Here is a 16513-nt window from a genome sequence, read left to right on the forward strand (position 1 = left end):
TGAAGGTGCTGGGATTACAGGCATGAGCCACCTCACCGGGCCACCCTTAATGTCTTATAGTCCGTCTATCAAAGAAAGAAGTATGGAGGACTTGAATCATTCAAAATATATATGTGCACATATGCCTGTGTGTTCACTAAGTTTTTTTTTTTGAGACGGAGTTTTGCTCTTGTTGCCCAGGCTTGAGTGCAATGGCGCGATCTTGGCTCACTGCAACATTTGCCTCCTGGGTTCAAGGGATTCTCCCGCCTCAGCCTCCTAAGTAGCTGGGATTACAGGCATGTGCTACCACACCTGGCTAATTTGGTATTTTTAGTGGAGACAGGTTTTCTCCATGTTGGTCAGGCTGGTCTTGAACTCCCGACCTCAGGTGATCTGCCCGTCTCAGCCTCCCCAAGTGCTGGGATTACAGTCATGAGCTACCCCGCCTGGCCATGTTCACTAAGTTTTTAACTAAGCATTGTGCTGGTTACTAGGCTTCAGAAGTGTTAAACATGTCAGTACTTTGTCAATTTAGAAAACAAAACGAACTACTTTTCTGTATGCGAATTTGGCAAAGGATACTTCCAATATACCATTCTTCTCAGTGACTGGGAAAAAATTGGCAGGCATTATGCTAACGTGATTAGCTTTGTTATCTAATACTTAAATGAAACAAGTAGAAGTGGCTTTGTAGAGATTTTCATCTAATTAACTCGTTAAAATCAATTATTGAACTATCTTAAAGTAAAATGAGCAGCTTAATTCTTTATATTTAGTGAAGCTGATCTAAATAGAAGTTATTAATTTTTTGGAAAATCAGTATTTTAAGTATAAGAGAAATTAATTCAGTAGGGTTTTTTGCTATCTTATATCTTTACCCTATCTATGTTGTATTAGACCTATACATATTGTTAGCCAAATTATAATATTTTCATGTTAATGATTGTTTTTCACAGTTAGTGTGCGAGCAATAGAAATATTTTTTTTCTACTGAATAAATGGATGAAATTCTAATTTCTCTTTTCAGTGAATATTACTTCAGTGTAGAAAATTTGGAACGAGACTTCTTTCTTCGGGGAAAGATGGATGAACAAGGTTTCTTGCCTATTTCCCTGATTGCTGGTTTTCAGCGTGTTCAGGCTCTCACTACAAACCTTAATCTCATCTTAGAGGTAATTGCTCATTTGAAGAACAGTTTGTACTTTCCACTCAAATTTCCTTTGTACCTAAAACTTCTCTAAAAAACAGAATATTAAAAACAGACAATCTGTAGTTGCTTGAGGCTCAGACAGCGTTCCATGACGTTTTTCTGTTTTGTAAAACCTTCATAAATGTCTAACCTTGGAAAACCCTGAAAGTATTGCTAATGTTGTTACTACATATTTTCTCCTTCCCCTCCCCCTCAATTAGTCAACCTATTTTAAACCTGATCCTTCAAACTTTAACCCTTTTGAACATTCTTGGTCCTTAAAACTTCTTCAGGGCTGGGCGTGGTGGCTCACGCCTGGGCAATAGAGTGCAACAACACAATCAAACAAAAATTTCTTTAGGTTACTGTAAAAAAGCATGTGTTCCCATATATATTTATATATAGATATATAATATAGATATTATCTATTTATATATATAATATATTATTATTATATAAATATATAATATATATTTATTATTTTATATAAATATATAATATATATTTATTATTTTATATAAATATATATTTATTATGTATAAAATATATAATATATATTTATTATTATGTATAAAAGTATATAATATATATTTATTATTATGTATATAAATATATAATATATATATATTTTTCAGACAGTCTCACTCTGTTGCCCAGGCTGGAGTGCAGTGGCACGATCTCAGCTCACCACAACCTCCACCTCCCGGGTTCAAGCGATTTTGCTGCCTCAGCCTCCTGAGTAGCTGGGACTACAGGCACGCACCATCATGCCTGGCTACTTTTTGTATTTTAGACTTGGCTTCACTATCTTGGCCAGGCTGGTCTCAAACTCCTGACCTCATGATCCACCCACCTCCGTCTCCCAAAATACTGGGATTGCAGGTGTGAGCCATCATGCCCAGCCGTTCCCACTTATTGAAAGGCTAATTTAAAATAGTCCTTCTGGCTGGGCATGGTGGCTCATGCCTGTAATCCCAGCACTTTGGGGAAAAAAAAAATCTCTCATCTGGCCTGTTTCTAGAAATACTTTCAACATCTTTTTTTTTTTTTTCTAGCCAGTTTCTTTCCCTACACACAGCCCTTGGTAACCACAATCACTAATCTGCTTTTTTTTTTTTTTTGAGACAGGGTCCTATTGTGTTGCCCAGTATGGAATGCAGTGGCACAATCTTGGGTCACTGCAACTTCCACCTCCCAGGTTCAAGTGATTTTCCTGCCTCAGCCTCCCAAGTAGCTGGGATAACTGGAGTGTGCCACCATACCCAGCTAATTTTTGTATTTTTAGTAGAGACAGGGTTTCCCCATGTTGGCCAGGCTGCTCTTGAACTTCTCTGACCTCAGGTGATCCACCTGCCTTGGCTTCCCAAAGTGTTGGGGTTATAGATGTGAGCCACCACGCCTGACCACTAGTCTACTTTTTATCCCTATAGTTCTATAGTTTTGCATTTTCCAGACTATCATAAAATTTTAGAAGTTGTAGCCTTTTGTTTCTGATTTTTCACTTAGTATAGTGCTTTTGAGATTCACCTATGTTGCATGTAGCAGTAGTTTGTTCTTTCATATTACTGACTAGTATTCCATGGTGTGGATATACCACAGTTCATCCATTCACATGTTGGTGGACATTCAGATTGTTTATGGTTTTGGAGAGTATGAGTAAAGCATGAAGATCTTTATAGGGATATATATATTTCTGTTGGATAAATAGTATTGTGATTGCTGGAAAGTATAGTAAGTATATGCTTATCTTTATAAGAAAATGCCAACCTATTGTTTAAAGTGACTTTACCATTTTGCATTCCTACCATTATGTGTGGGACTTGTTCCTCATGGCTTATATTGTCAGTTTTTTGAATAATAGATATGTAGTGGTTTCTCATCGTGGGCTTTTTTTGTTTGTTTATTTTTTGGACAAAGTTTCAGTTTTGCTCTTGTTGCCCAGGCTGGAGTGGAGTGCAATGCCATGATCTTGGCTCACTGCAACCTCTGCCTCCTGGGTTCAAGCAGTTCTCCTGCCTCAGCCTCCCAAGTATCTGGGATTATAGGCACCTGCCACCACGCTGAGCTAATTTTTTATATTTTTAAGAGAGATGAGGTTTCACCATGTTGGCCAGGTTGGTCTCAAACTCCTGACCTTCAGGCAACCCATCTGCCTTGGCCTCCCAAAGTGCTGGGATTACAGGTGTGAGCTACTGTACCTGGCCTCTCATTGTGTTTTTTTGTTTGTTTTTTGAGACAGTCTCTCTCTGTTGCCCAGGCTGGAGTTCTGTGGTGTGATCTTGGCTCACTGCAACCTCTGTCTCCTGGGTTCAAGTGATCCTCCTGCCTCAGCCTCCCAAGCAGCTGGGACTACAGGCACACACCACCACGCCCATCTGACTTTTGTGTTTTTAGTAGGGATGAGGGTTTCACCATGTTGGCCAGGATGGTCTTGATCTCTTGACCTTGTGATCTGCCCGCCTCAGCCTCCCAAAGTGTTGGGATTACAGGCATGAGCCACTGTGCCTGGACTCATTGTGGTTTTAATTTGCATTTCCCTAGTGATTAAAGCTGTCAGCATATTTTCATGTGCTTTTTTATCTGCATACCTTATTAGTGGAAATGTCTGTTCAGATTTTTTGTTCATTATTATTGAAGTGTTTTTTAAAAGATAATTGTATGAGTTCTTTATTCTGGATACAAGTCCATTATATGTATTTTGCAAATTTTTTTTCCTAGTTTTTGTCTTTTCATTTTCTTTTCTTTTTTTTCTTTTTTGAGACAGTCTTGCTCTGTCACCCAGGCTGGAGTGTAATGGTGTGATCTTGGCTCACTGCAACCACCGTTTCCCGGGCTCAAGCGAGTCTCCTGCCTCAGCCTCCTGAGGAGCTGGGATTACAGGCACCTGCCACCATGCCCGGCTAATTTTTGTATTTTTTAGTAGAGACAGGGTTTCACCATGTTGCAGGCTGGTCTCGAACTCCTGACCTCAGGTGATCCACCTGCCTTAACCTCCCAAAGTGCTGGGATTACAGGAATGAGCCATTGTGCCCACCCTCATTTCTTAACAGGCTTCTTTGAATAGCAAGTTTTTGAACACATTTGTGCTTCCTATTTTAAAAATCAACTATGGGGCTGGGCGCGGTGGCTCACACCTGTAATCCCAGCACTTTTGGAGGCCAAGACGGGTGGACCACTTGAGGTCAGGAGTTTGACACCAGCTTGGTCAACATGGTCAAACTCTGTCTCTACTAAAATACAAAAATTAGCCAGATGTGGTGATGTGCCTGTAATCCCAGCTATTCGGGAGGCTGAGACAGGAGAATTGATTTTACTATAGTAAAATCCATGTTTTAAAAACAACATAAAATAATGATTTGTTGGTGTATAATTAATGGTTCTTGGTTTCATGAAAATAATTACTGTCAGCAATGTCATTATTGCATTTGTTTATAGATAGGTATGTAAGGTTTCTATATATTGTAATTAACAGAGAAAATTAGTTTTTTTTTTCCAAATTTGTTCTTAGAGCAAATATTATGATTCATAGTAGAATGAGTTTGTTTATTTATTTATTTATTTTCATTTTTTAGTAGAGATGGAGTTTCACCATGTTGGCCAGGCTGGTCTCCAACTCCTGGCCTTAAGTGATCTTCCTGTTTCAGCTTCCCAAAGTGCTGAGATTACAGGCGTGAGCTACTGTCCCCGGCATTAGAATGAGTTTATTAACTGCTGCCATTGTGCTATAGCAAAGGTCCAACTCAGCTGCCATTTTTTATGAAGTTGTTGCCATTTTTTCCCTGTCTACTTCTGTACGAATATAGTTGTAATTTTATTATTGTATGCCTTTTTGGTCTGTTTGTAGTCCCATTAAATCCTCAAGCACAATTTTAAGATCATTGACGTTTTGTTTTTACAACCTACAACAGTTAGGAAGGATTTTTAAAAGGAAACTTTTGAGCTGCTGTTATGTTAGCACTGATACAGTAGCTAATGATACAGTAAAAAATACCACTATTGAAAAGCAGAAACATGTAAACATAGCAATTTAGAAGAACTTAAGTCTGCATTCATTTAACATTCATTATGCACCTACCATTTGTAATAGTAGGAAAGGTGTTCTTTTTCTGTTAAGAAACTGAGGCTTCATTATGCATTGCAGTGTAAAGATACTAAGGTCATGGACCTATGAATATGTCCCTTATAGTTCTGTGACTATGGTCAGTGTCCTGAGACAATAATATATACTTCCTAGGGTTGTTGTGAGGATGAATTGTATTAATGAAAGTATCTGCCAAAGGTAGTAAGCTCTAAATAAGTAAACATTTGCTATTATTGTTAGTCTTAAATGATGTCTTTCTGTTGTTAACTCCTTTATCTTCATGCATTTCATTTCTACCGTCTTCTTCCTGTATGTATTTGAATATGCTGAAGGTTTTCCTTTCTTGAAAAAAACTCGAGAGAAGCAAAATACTTTAGCTGGTACCTGTATCTGCCCTGGTTAAATATGCATACGCAAACCAAACTGGTTGAATCTGATTCTTCTCCACTCATTTATTTTTTAGCTTACTGCATTCTTGATGTCTTCCCTGTAATTGAAAGCTTTTTGTGTCTTCCATTTATTAGAACAAATTGATCCTGGTTCTATAGCTTACCAGTTGTATAACTAAGTAATTGACATAACATCTTCATGCTTCAATTTTCTTGTTAAAATTTAGGAAATAATACTTAAGCTATAATAGAGTATGAGGATTGAGAGGAATAATTAATATAATATCAGCCTCAGAACTGTACCTGCTACTTTCATCTCAAACCTTGTTTTCTAAATTGTCTGAACTTGTGGTTCCTCAGAACTTGTGCTCTTTTCTTTTTATCTCCAGGTCTTTGCACATTCAAGTCTTCCTTTACTACCAGGCAGTGAGAATGCAACATCTATGTATTCCAGCATTGGTAGTTATTCATAATAGTAGGTGTGTATCATTAAGAAAAGGATCAAAATTAATAGCTAAGTCAGATAAAACCTCAGATACTGGAAAATATTTATGTACCCAGTAACTCATTGTTTAGGAGTTCAGGATTACCAAGGCCTGGTTTTTAATAAAAATATGTGTAACTCTGTTTCTTCTCGTCTTTACCTTAATTTTGTGCATGGTGTAGTTTCTGTATGATCCTTTTAAGGCCTGAGTGATGAATGTTTCACTTTCTGTGTTCTTCACTTCCCTTTTAAATTTATTATTTTTAAATAGGAAATAAATTACACAAAATTCAAAACTCAGAAGGTTATATGGTTATCTTCCAGTGATTGTCCAAGGAAAAAAAGGGTATATGGTAAAACATTTTTTTCCCATTTTTCACCAACAGTGAATGAGTTACCTGCCTTGGTAGTGGTCAGTGTTACTTCTTTCTTGAGTCTTCCTCCTGAGATAGTTGGTTTATATAAGAGAATACTATGATACCTTACTATATACAATGTTTGTTATGCCCCTTCCTCTTTTTTTTTATTTTTTGAGACAGAGTCTCACTCTGTCACCCAGGTTGGAGTGCAGTGGCACAATCTTGGCTCACTACAACCTCTGCCTCCCGGGTTCAAGCAGTTCTTCTGCCTCAGCCTCCTGAGAAGCTGGGATTACAAGCCCCTGCCACCACGCTCAGCTAATTTTTGCATTTTAGTAGAGACGGGTTTTTGCCATGTTTTCCAGGCTGGTCTGGAACTCCTGACCTCAAATGATCTGCCTGCCTCGGCCTCCCAAAGTGCTGGGATTACAGGTGTGAGACACCGTGCCCGGCCTCCTCTTTTTTATTTTTTATAAAAAGCATGTGTTGGAAGAGGCTTTAGTAGCTGTACATAAAGAACTTTGAGCTTTTTCATCCCACAAGTTTTTCCTTAAATATTTTATTTTAAATTGAGGCCTAATTTATACATTATTATTATTTTATTTATTTTTTTCGAGACGGAGTCTCGCTCTGATGACTGGGTTGTAGTGCAGTCGGGCGATCTTGGCTCACTGCAACTTCTGCCTCCTGGCTTCAGGTGATTCTCCTGCCTCAGCCTCCTGAGTAGCTGAGATTATAGGTATTCGCCACCACACCTGGCTAATTTTTGTATTTTTAGTAGATACGGGGTTTCACCATATTGGTCAGGCTAGTTTCGAACTCCCGACCTCATGATCCACCTGCCTCAGCCTCCCGAAGTGCTGGAATTACAGGCGTGAGCCACCATGCCTGGCCTTTATACATTACATATTGTAACTCATAAGATTAGAGATGATATTTTTTCCTATGTATACGGTCAGGTAACTGCCATCCAGATTAAGATATAGAACATTTTCAAGACCCAAGCAAGCCGCCTTCTGTACCCTCCTAGTCAGTACCACTGCTCTCCCTTTTAAGAGGCCTCTCTCCTGTTTTTTGAATTTCACATAAAGGGTGTTATGACTTTTATATCTGATTTTATTTCTGAAGTTATTTCTGTGAGATTTATTCATATTGGTGTATAGCAGTTGTTTACTTTCTGTTTTTTGGTAGTTTTTCCATTGTACGAATAAAGCAGTTAATCTTTTCTTTTTTTCTTCTCTTTCTTTTCTTTTCTTTTTTTTTTTTTTTTTTTTTTTGAGACTGATCTCACTCTGTGGCCCAGGCTGGAGTTATATTGACCTGATCTCACTCTGTGGCCCAGGCTAGAGTTATACTGACCTGATCTTAGCTCACTGCATCTTCCACCTCCCAGGTTCAAGCGATTCTCCTGCCTCAGCCTCCCGAGTAGCTGAGATTACAGGCACCCACCACCAAGCTTGGCTAAGTTTTTGTATTTTTAGTAGAGACAGGGTTTCACCATGTTGGCCAGGCTGGTCTCGAACTCCTGATCTCAGGTGATCCAGCTGCCTCGGCCTCCCAAAGTGCTGGGATTACAGGCTTGAGCCACCATGCCCAGCAACAGTTAATTTTTCTGTGTAGATGCTGCTAAACGTTTTTTTAAAGTATCGAACCAATCAAAACTACCACTATTAGGAATTTGACTTGCTTCACTAGAAAACAACACTATTGGCAGTCTTTTTCCACAACTTTACTTTGGAAAATTTAAACATATGGGAAAGATTCGAGGAATTTTTTTTTTTTTTTTTAACATTCAGGGATAGATAACATATGGTAAAATATAGCGATCTTAGGTGTTCACTGTGAGTTTTGAAAATTAAACATAAGCATTACCCCAAACAAGATGTAGAATACTTTCATTATTCTAAAAACTTCCTTCATGGCTCTTTCTAGTCAGTTTCACACAGCCTCTCCAACAACTTTTCTGATTTTCATATCATAGATTAGATTAGTCTGTTCTTGGCATTTGTATAAATTGACTTCTGTCTCTGGGTTCTTTTCATTGGTAGTGTTTGACATTCATCCATGTCGTTGCATGGTCTGGATGCTGGGCATACTGTTTGCTACTGGGGCGTCATTGCTTCTAGGTCTTTCAGTGGACAAAAGGAGGAAAATATATGTTGGGAAAAATATACTGATTTTACTCATTTAAAGCTTTCACCATAGGATTCTTTCCTATCTTTCTCCATTTTATATTTCAGACTCCCTTCTCAAAGGAGTTTCATTTAAAATAAGTCCTAATTGTAATTTAAAGAAATGCCCAGCTATGGCTGGGCACGGTGACTCACCCCTGTAATCCCAGCACTTTGGGAGGCCGAGGCAGGTGGATCACGAGGTCAGGAGTTCAAGACCAGCCTGGCCAACTTGTTGAAACCCCGTCTCTACTAAAAGTCCAAAAAACTAGCTGGGTATGGCGCCTGTGATCCCAGCTACTTGGGAGGCTGAGGCAGAGAATTGCTTGAACCTGTGAGGTGGAGGTTGCGGTGAGCCGAGTTCACACCACTGTACTTCAGCCTGGGTGACAGAGCGAGACTGTTTCAAAAAATAAAAATAATAATAAAAAAGAAATACCCAGTTATGGAAAATATAACTTGAGAGTTAAGTACCATACTAATATTAAGAGCAAGAGTATGTTCTTTTTTCAAAATCTGTTCATTTCTGAATGGATAATATTATATTTTTTTGTTTTTTTTGAGATGGAGTCTTGCTCTGTCTCTGGGCTGGAGTCCAGTGGCGTGAGCTCGGCTCACTGCAACCTCTGACTCCCTGGTTCAAGTGATTATCCTGCCTCTGCCTCCCATGTAGCTGGGATTACAGGCACGTGCCACCATGCCCAGCTAATTTTTGTATTTTTAGTAGAGATGGGGTTTCACCATATTGGCCAAGATGGTCTCGATCTCCTGACTTCATGATCCACCTGCCCCGGCCTCCCAAAGCATTGGGATTACAGGCGTGAGCACCTCGCCCGGTTAATGTTCTTAATTATATACAGCATGTTCTCTAACTAAAATGTAGTGGGCTTTAATTTTTATAAGTTAATGTACATATAACTTTGTATTGTTTTTATATTATACATTTTGTATTTATCCTAATTTCTAAAAACTCCTGTACTTCAGTGAGAAGTTAAATCAGTAAGGCTTTAGTTTGTATCTTGAAGAGATTTTGGCCTAGTTTTGTTTTATCCTTAAATTATAGTACATATTGGGGAGGCATCATAGCCTAACGCCTAAGACTTTTAGTTGCAGATAGATAATGGTTTGAGTCCTGGTGTTGTCTCATACTAGATCTATGATCTTCGATTAAGTTTATTTCTTTGAGCCTCAGTTTCCTCATCTATATGTAGGGGTGATACCTTCTTTGTGAGGTATTGTGAGGAATCATGAGTACATGTAGTACTTATTATTCAATAAATTGTGGTAATTATTACAATAATAAAATGCCTAAATTTTATTTGGTGATATTTTAATGGAAGACAAGGAAATATGAGAGAGAGAAGAAAATAGCAAAAGTCAATTTGCTTCTAGCTGATTCAGTATTCCTTAAATGACTATTCTAATTGTGAAAAATTTATCATCTGAAGTTAAATTTAAGTGGGAGATCCAGGATATTTGTTACTTTACAGGCACAAATGATTTTAAAACTTGTTGTGTTCTATGTAGTTATGGATTGTTTAGAATCGTTAACTGCAAATTAGTTTGCTAATTTCAGATTTTCAAATTTTTAGGTTCTTAGAAGTATAGCATAGGCAGTGAAATAGCTCATAATTTTAATAGCTCAATTTCTGTTAATAGGCACTGAAGGATAGCACAGAAGTAGAAATTGTGGATGAGAAAATGAGAAAAAAGATAGAACCAGAAAAATGGCCAATTCCAGGCCCTCCTTCACGCAATGTGCCACCAACAGACTTCTCTCAACTGATTGATTGTCCAGAGTTTGTACCAGGCCAAGCCTTTTGCTCACATACAGGTAACATCTTTTCTTCTAGAGCAAACGATGTAACAGTGGGTTATTTGGTCCAGTTTACTTACTTACTTATTTATAGTTTATTTAGATTTGATAGGAAAATTAAAGCTAACTGAAGGACTTTTGATGTCCCATTTTGTATTCATATTGCCTCACTCACAGAGGTATAAATTAAGGATTTAAGAATTATGAGGAAAGCTGTCTTATGTTTCTTGTTCTTAAATTACATGTGTACTTTGTCATGTATGGAGTTTCTTCCTTTTATTTTTACTAAATAACTGTAGATATATATCCTGTTTTCCCCTGTAAAATTGGAATAGTATGATTGGATTATTCTAGAAAGGTCTTATACTCAAGAGTGGGGTAGTCTTCCTTTAATTTTGTTACCAATGTGCTTTAATCTTGTCTTGGAAAGATAAGATGACCTACATTCTAAATCAGAATTGGGATTCTCTTTAATTTGGTTGTGTTTAGAATTTCCAACAGCTTTAATGTTAATAATTTTTTCCTGGATCATTTTTAAGACATTCCCTCTTGGGAAAAAATGTGTGCTTAAACTTTTTTCAGTCAGGGTGATGATCTTCTGAAGCTCTTGGATGTCATTTGATCGGAATATGCAGTGGAATAGGTGACTCACTGAAATGCCATTATAAATACTGGAACAAATCCTGCTGCAAAAATGAAAGCGATCAGACTGTCTTCTGTTCAAGAATGTCTATTCCCACCTCCTGGTGGAGGAAGTTGGGCCAACACTGCAGTGGAGATAACCACCTTTGCGATAATGAGAGACAGACCAGAGGACTGCTACTCTTTTTATAGGAGCTGCCTATTTCTGTGTGATTGGCCTGGGCTGCATGGGCTGCTTTTATTCATGGTGGGAAAGTTAATTATTATTATTCTGGAAATACTGCAAGAGTATGTTTTCTGTTTCCAGGGTTATGTACTTGTGTCCAGATTAATAAAGCAGAAAAAGGGGATTGAGTAGCATTTCCCAGATTCTTAAGTACTTTGTTATTTGATTTGCCTTTCAGTGTAGTGTACATTGCAAAACTCAGATATTGTCATGATGTTTCACTTGGACATAAGACTTATTAATGTGGACACTTAAGGGGTAAGGAATTTAAGAACTGGATGAGGGTATTTCTTTCTTTACTCTTCAAAATGTATTTTTGATACATCAATATGAGAGAACGTCCCATCAACAAAGCATCGATGATGGGCAGTCTCACAGTATTTTTATCTTATGTTTCTTTGTCAGGCTTCTGCTTCTAATTCCAGTAAGCAACTTGGACAGGCATTTTAAAAGCTGAAGAAAAGTGACATTATTTTAGCTAGTGATTTTTAATTTATTTTTTGTTAAGATATAGTGAGTGATTAAATAAGTTAGATTTATTTATTGTATCAACTTGGGTCCAAGATGATAGTTTTAGCCAACTTGTGAACAGGCATTGGGTAAGTTAGATGAAATAACATATACTTTCTCTATAGGGTAGGTAAGATAGGTCAGTCAAGTTGGTAATGACTGTCCATCAACCATTTATGCATACTAATAAAATTATAAGAATAAAATCATAATGTCTTGTACATTTTTGTGTTTTTTATATACACTCAGATGCATGCACATACATATTGTCTGAAACAAGCCAGTATATATTCAAATGTCATACATTTTAGGTTCTTTAGATTACATATCAGCAACTAGATGATTAATGAAGAAATATAGAAAGATGGAGGGTTCTTAGAATTATACTGATTCACATTAGGTCATAGGAATAAATATGTAAATCGCCTCTTTCCATGAATTCCCAAATTTCTCACCTTAATAATTTCCTAGTGATAAGAAAGCCTAGTTTCTTTAAGTCAATGGGGAGTAGTATGTCACCAAAAATTTGAAGTGGAAATAGGGATAAGAAGCATAGACTGTGTTTATATGTATCTATGGGTAGAGAAAAGTAGTGAAACTATATGTCATTTTAATCTCAAATTTGAAGACCTTAAAAATTTGAACGACATAACTCTTTATGATTTGGGAGGGATTTGTATAGTAAAATATTCTAACATAATTGGTCTTCTTCATCAAAGAGATTAAAATTTCTATTTTTTTTTTCCTATCTGGAGGTTGAATTTTCTAATAGGGGTTGAACTGAGCAGAAGTCTACCTTTATGCACCACAAAACATTGATTATGGGAATGGTAAGATTACTTCTGAAACAGGTTTTGCAGTTTTATGGATATTGTTAGTATTGTACTATTAACTTTTAAATGAAAGGATTTCATTCATCAAAATTGAAAGGTCAGGTACCTGACAATGTTTTTTTTTTTTTTCTTTTTTTAAATTTTAATAATCTTCACAAGTGCACTGTAATGTAGTGTTTTTCTTTCTTTTTTTTTTTTTTTTCCTTTGACTCTTAACACCACTCAATGAGAATTTTAAAAAGTGCCACACTTAAAATATGTAATCCCTTTTTCAGGAAACCTGTTTAATTACCCAGAAATGTGATCCTCCCAAGGTAGAAAAAAAACATACCAGAGATGAAATGTATATGGTGATTTATCTTTGGAGAGTTTAGTTGATAATTTTCTTTCCTTTTTTTTTTTTTTTTTTTTTTGTTGAGACAGAGTCTTGCTCTGTCGTGCAGGGGCTGGAGTGCAGTGGCGCAATCATGGCTCACTGCAGCTTCTGCCTTTTGGGTTCAAGCAGAAGGCTCTTGCCTCAGCCTCCTGAGTAGCTGGGATTACAGGTGCGCGCCACCATGCTTTGCTAATTTTTGTATTTTTAGTAGAGACGGGATTTCACCATGTTGGTCAGGCTTGTCTTGAACTCCTAACCTTGTGATCAGCCCACCTCAGCCTCCTAAAGTGTTGGGATTACAGGCATGAGCCACCATGCCCAGCCACTGATAATTTTCAGTTAATAAAAGCAGCAAAGATAAATTTTCTGTGTTCTTACAAATTATAACAAGTATTCAATATATGTATCTAATTTGTTTTTTGTTTTTAAGTAAGTTTAATATCAGGTAATCTAAGTCATTTAAACTCATTTTGTCTTGGAAGATTAGGGGTTTACTGTTACCCTTAATCTGTTCAGATGTATAGTTTGAAATCTTCATTATCTAAAAAAAAGATGCAGAAGACCGCACAGAGCATATGTATAAATTAATTATTATGAGGTTAACACCTTTACAAGTCTTATTCTAAGAATTGCATGTTTTCTCATCTTACCCAAATTCTTTAGTGTTTTAATGTCATTTCATTTCTAAGCATATGTGTTGTGAATATATTGAAATGCTTTACTTCCCAGTAGAAGCATAATTCAAGCTTAAATAACATTTAGAGATCATTTTATAAGAAACAGCTGAGTGTTGTGGCATACACCCGTAGTCCCAGCTACTCGGGAGGCAAAGTTGGGAGGATGCTTGAGCCCAGGAGTTCGAGGCCAGACTGGGTGACATACCAAAAACTCATATATATATATATGTGTGTGTATATATATATATTTTTTGTTAGAGATGGTGTCTTGCTCTGTTGCCCAGGCTGGAATGCAATGGCATGATCTCTGCTCACTGCAGCCTCCGCCTCCCAGGTTTAAGCAATTCTCCTGCCTCGGCCTCCTGAGTAGCTGGGACTACAGGTGTGTGCTGCCACGCCTGGCTATTTTTTTGTATTTTTAGTAGAGACGGAGTTTCACCATGTTGGTTAGGCTAGTCTCGAGAACTCCTGACCTCAGGTGATCCACCTGCCTTGGCCTCCCAAAGTTCTGGGATTATAGGCATGAGCCACCATGCCCAGGTCTTCGTCTACTTTTAAGGCTTTATTTAGTATGAACATTGATAATTCATAGTATTAGAAATAAGAGTTCTCTGGGCCAGGTGCAGTAGCTCATGCCTATCATCTCAGCGCTTTAGAGATTGAGGTGAGAGGATCGCTTGAGACCAGTTCAAGACTAGCCTGGGTAACAAAGTGAGACCCAGTCTACAAAATATATATATTTTTAAATTGGCTGGGCATGGTGGTGTGTACCTGTAGTCCTTGTTATTCAGCAGGCTGGGTTGGGAGGATTGCTTGAGCCCAGGAGTTGGAGGCTATAGTGAGCATTACCATGGCACTGTACTGCTGTAAGGGGCCCTGTCTCTCTCTCTTTTTTTTTTTTTGAGACGAAGTCTTGTTCTTGTCCCCGAGGCTGGAGTGCAGTGGCGTGATCTCGGCTCACTGCAACCTCTGCCTCCCAGGTTCAAGTGATTCTCCTGCCTCATCCTCCCGAGTAGCTGAGATTACAGGCGCCTGCCACCACGCCTAGCTAATTTTTTTATTTTTTATTTTTATTTTTTTAGAGAGACGGGGTTTCACCATGTTGGCCAGGCTAGCCTTGAACTCCTGACCTCAGATGATCCGCCCGCCTTGGCCTCCCAAAGTGCTGGGATTATAGGCGTGAGTCACCGCGCCCTGGCCTCTGTCTCTTAAAAAAAAAAAATTAAGTCTCTTGTATGGTTCATGAGAAAGGAAAAAAAAAAGTGTTCTCTGGAGTTAATATTTTTCCCATTCCTATAACTAGACTATTAATGTTCATCCAAAGCATGTATTTCACTTGTACTTTTTTTGTGAATGAATTGGTGATACATGTGTTGTTAATAAAGTTATAGAGCACCAGTGTCCAATGAAAATGTGAGCCATATATATAACTAAAAATTTTAGTATTCTTAAAATTATAAAACAGTTGAAATTAATTTTAATATTTTAAATAAATATTTTAATGTAACTTAATAGATCCATTTATTTTTGAGATGGAGTCTTGCTCTGTCTCCTAGGTTGGAGTAGAATGTCGCGATCTCGGCTCACTGCAACCTCTGCCTCCTTGGTTCAAGGGATTCTCCTGCCTCCCAAGTAGTTGGGATTATAGGCACCCACCACCACGCCTGGCTAGTTTTTGTATTTTTAGTAGAGATGGGGTTTTGCCATGTCAGACAGGCTGGACTCCAACTCCTGACCTTAGGTGATCTACCCGCCTTGGCCTCCCAAAGTGCTGGGATTACAGGGGTGAGCCACCACGCCCAACTGTGCCTACTCTGTTGCACAGCACAGTTCTAGAGCTTTTCCTGTTATGAAACAAATATATAGTCTTCTATAAATAATACAGTAATCTAGTAGTTGAGTCCTGGTTGAGTCCATGTGTCCAAGGGGGAAGATTTTAAAGCTTTTACTCTTATCTATGTCTAGCATGTAGATGAATGTAAAATCTTGAAATACTCTTCTTAAATCCATTCTTGAAATGTGCCTTTCATTTAGTAAATATTAAAAAAAAGATTGCTGGTGTTAATTTATATCAGCTTTCTGCATCTAACATTTAACTTCTCCATATTGTCAATGAATTGACTTAGAGAAGTTAATGATGTTAAGAATTTTATGGTATACATTTTTGAAAAATAAATTTTATTGTGTATATTTGAGACTTACAACCTAATGGTAGAGATTACATTTTTTAAAGGCACCTTGTGTCCAAAGCAAGTTCATATTGCATCTTCAGACCTGAACCTGAATGTGGCTTAAAATACTTAAATACTCTGACTTTTGAAAAAATATTTATAAAAGAAGCCATTTGATTTTTTTTTTTTTTTCTGAGACAGAGTGTCGCTTTGTCGCCCAGGCTGGAGTGTGGATCTCAGCTCACTGCAACCTCCACCTTGTGGATTTAAGCAATTTTCTGCCTCATCCTCCTGAGTAGCGGGAATTACAGGCACCCACCACCAGGCCTGGCTAATTTTTTTGTATTTTTAGTAGAGACGGGGTTTCACCATATTGGCCAGGCTGGTCTTGAACTCCTGACCTTGTGATCCACCTGCCTCAGCCTCCCAAACTGCTGGAATTACAAGCGTGAGCCACCGTGCCCGGCTACAATTTGAGTTTTATAATTTTGATTAAAAATAAACCTACAGAAGTGTACTGTATAGAAAGACATTTTAAATTCCAACAGCTTTTAAATGCTTTTAATGCCAGGGCTGTGTGCATTAAGGATGTAGTGATGTGACATTT

At 37.7% G+C, this 16513-nt stretch overlaps 1 protein-coding gene across 23 annotated transcripts in view; it reads left to right on the top strand.

Moving 5' to 3' along the window:
* LARP1B (La ribonucleoprotein 1B) overlaps positions 1–16513 on the top strand; it is a 154060-nt gene that overhangs the window by 35334 nt on the left and 102213 nt on the right. For 21 of the 23 annotated variants that reach the window (XR_012093433.1, XR_012093434.1, XR_012093432.1 and 18 more), the window contains exons 8-9: positions 1010–1154; positions 10315–10489. Coding sequence is in view for 19 of the 23 variants with exons in the window: in XM_073017625.1 (XP_072873726.1) it covers positions 1010–1154; positions 10315–10489 (320 nt within the window). In the remaining 4 variants the exon portion in view is untranslated. Of the gene's footprint in view, positions 1–1009; positions 1155–10314; positions 10490–11053; positions 12056–16513 lie in introns of those variants that run through there. The other 2 variants (XM_007999782.3, XM_007999783.3) reach the window with 1 other exon arrangement.

This window comes from Chlorocebus sabaeus, chromosome 7 (genome assembly GCF_047675955.1).
Source record: "Chlorocebus sabaeus isolate Y175 chromosome 7, mChlSab1.0.hap1, whole genome shotgun sequence".
Lineage (NCBI taxonomy): Eukaryota > Metazoa > Chordata > Mammalia > Primates > Cercopithecidae > Chlorocebus > Chlorocebus sabaeus.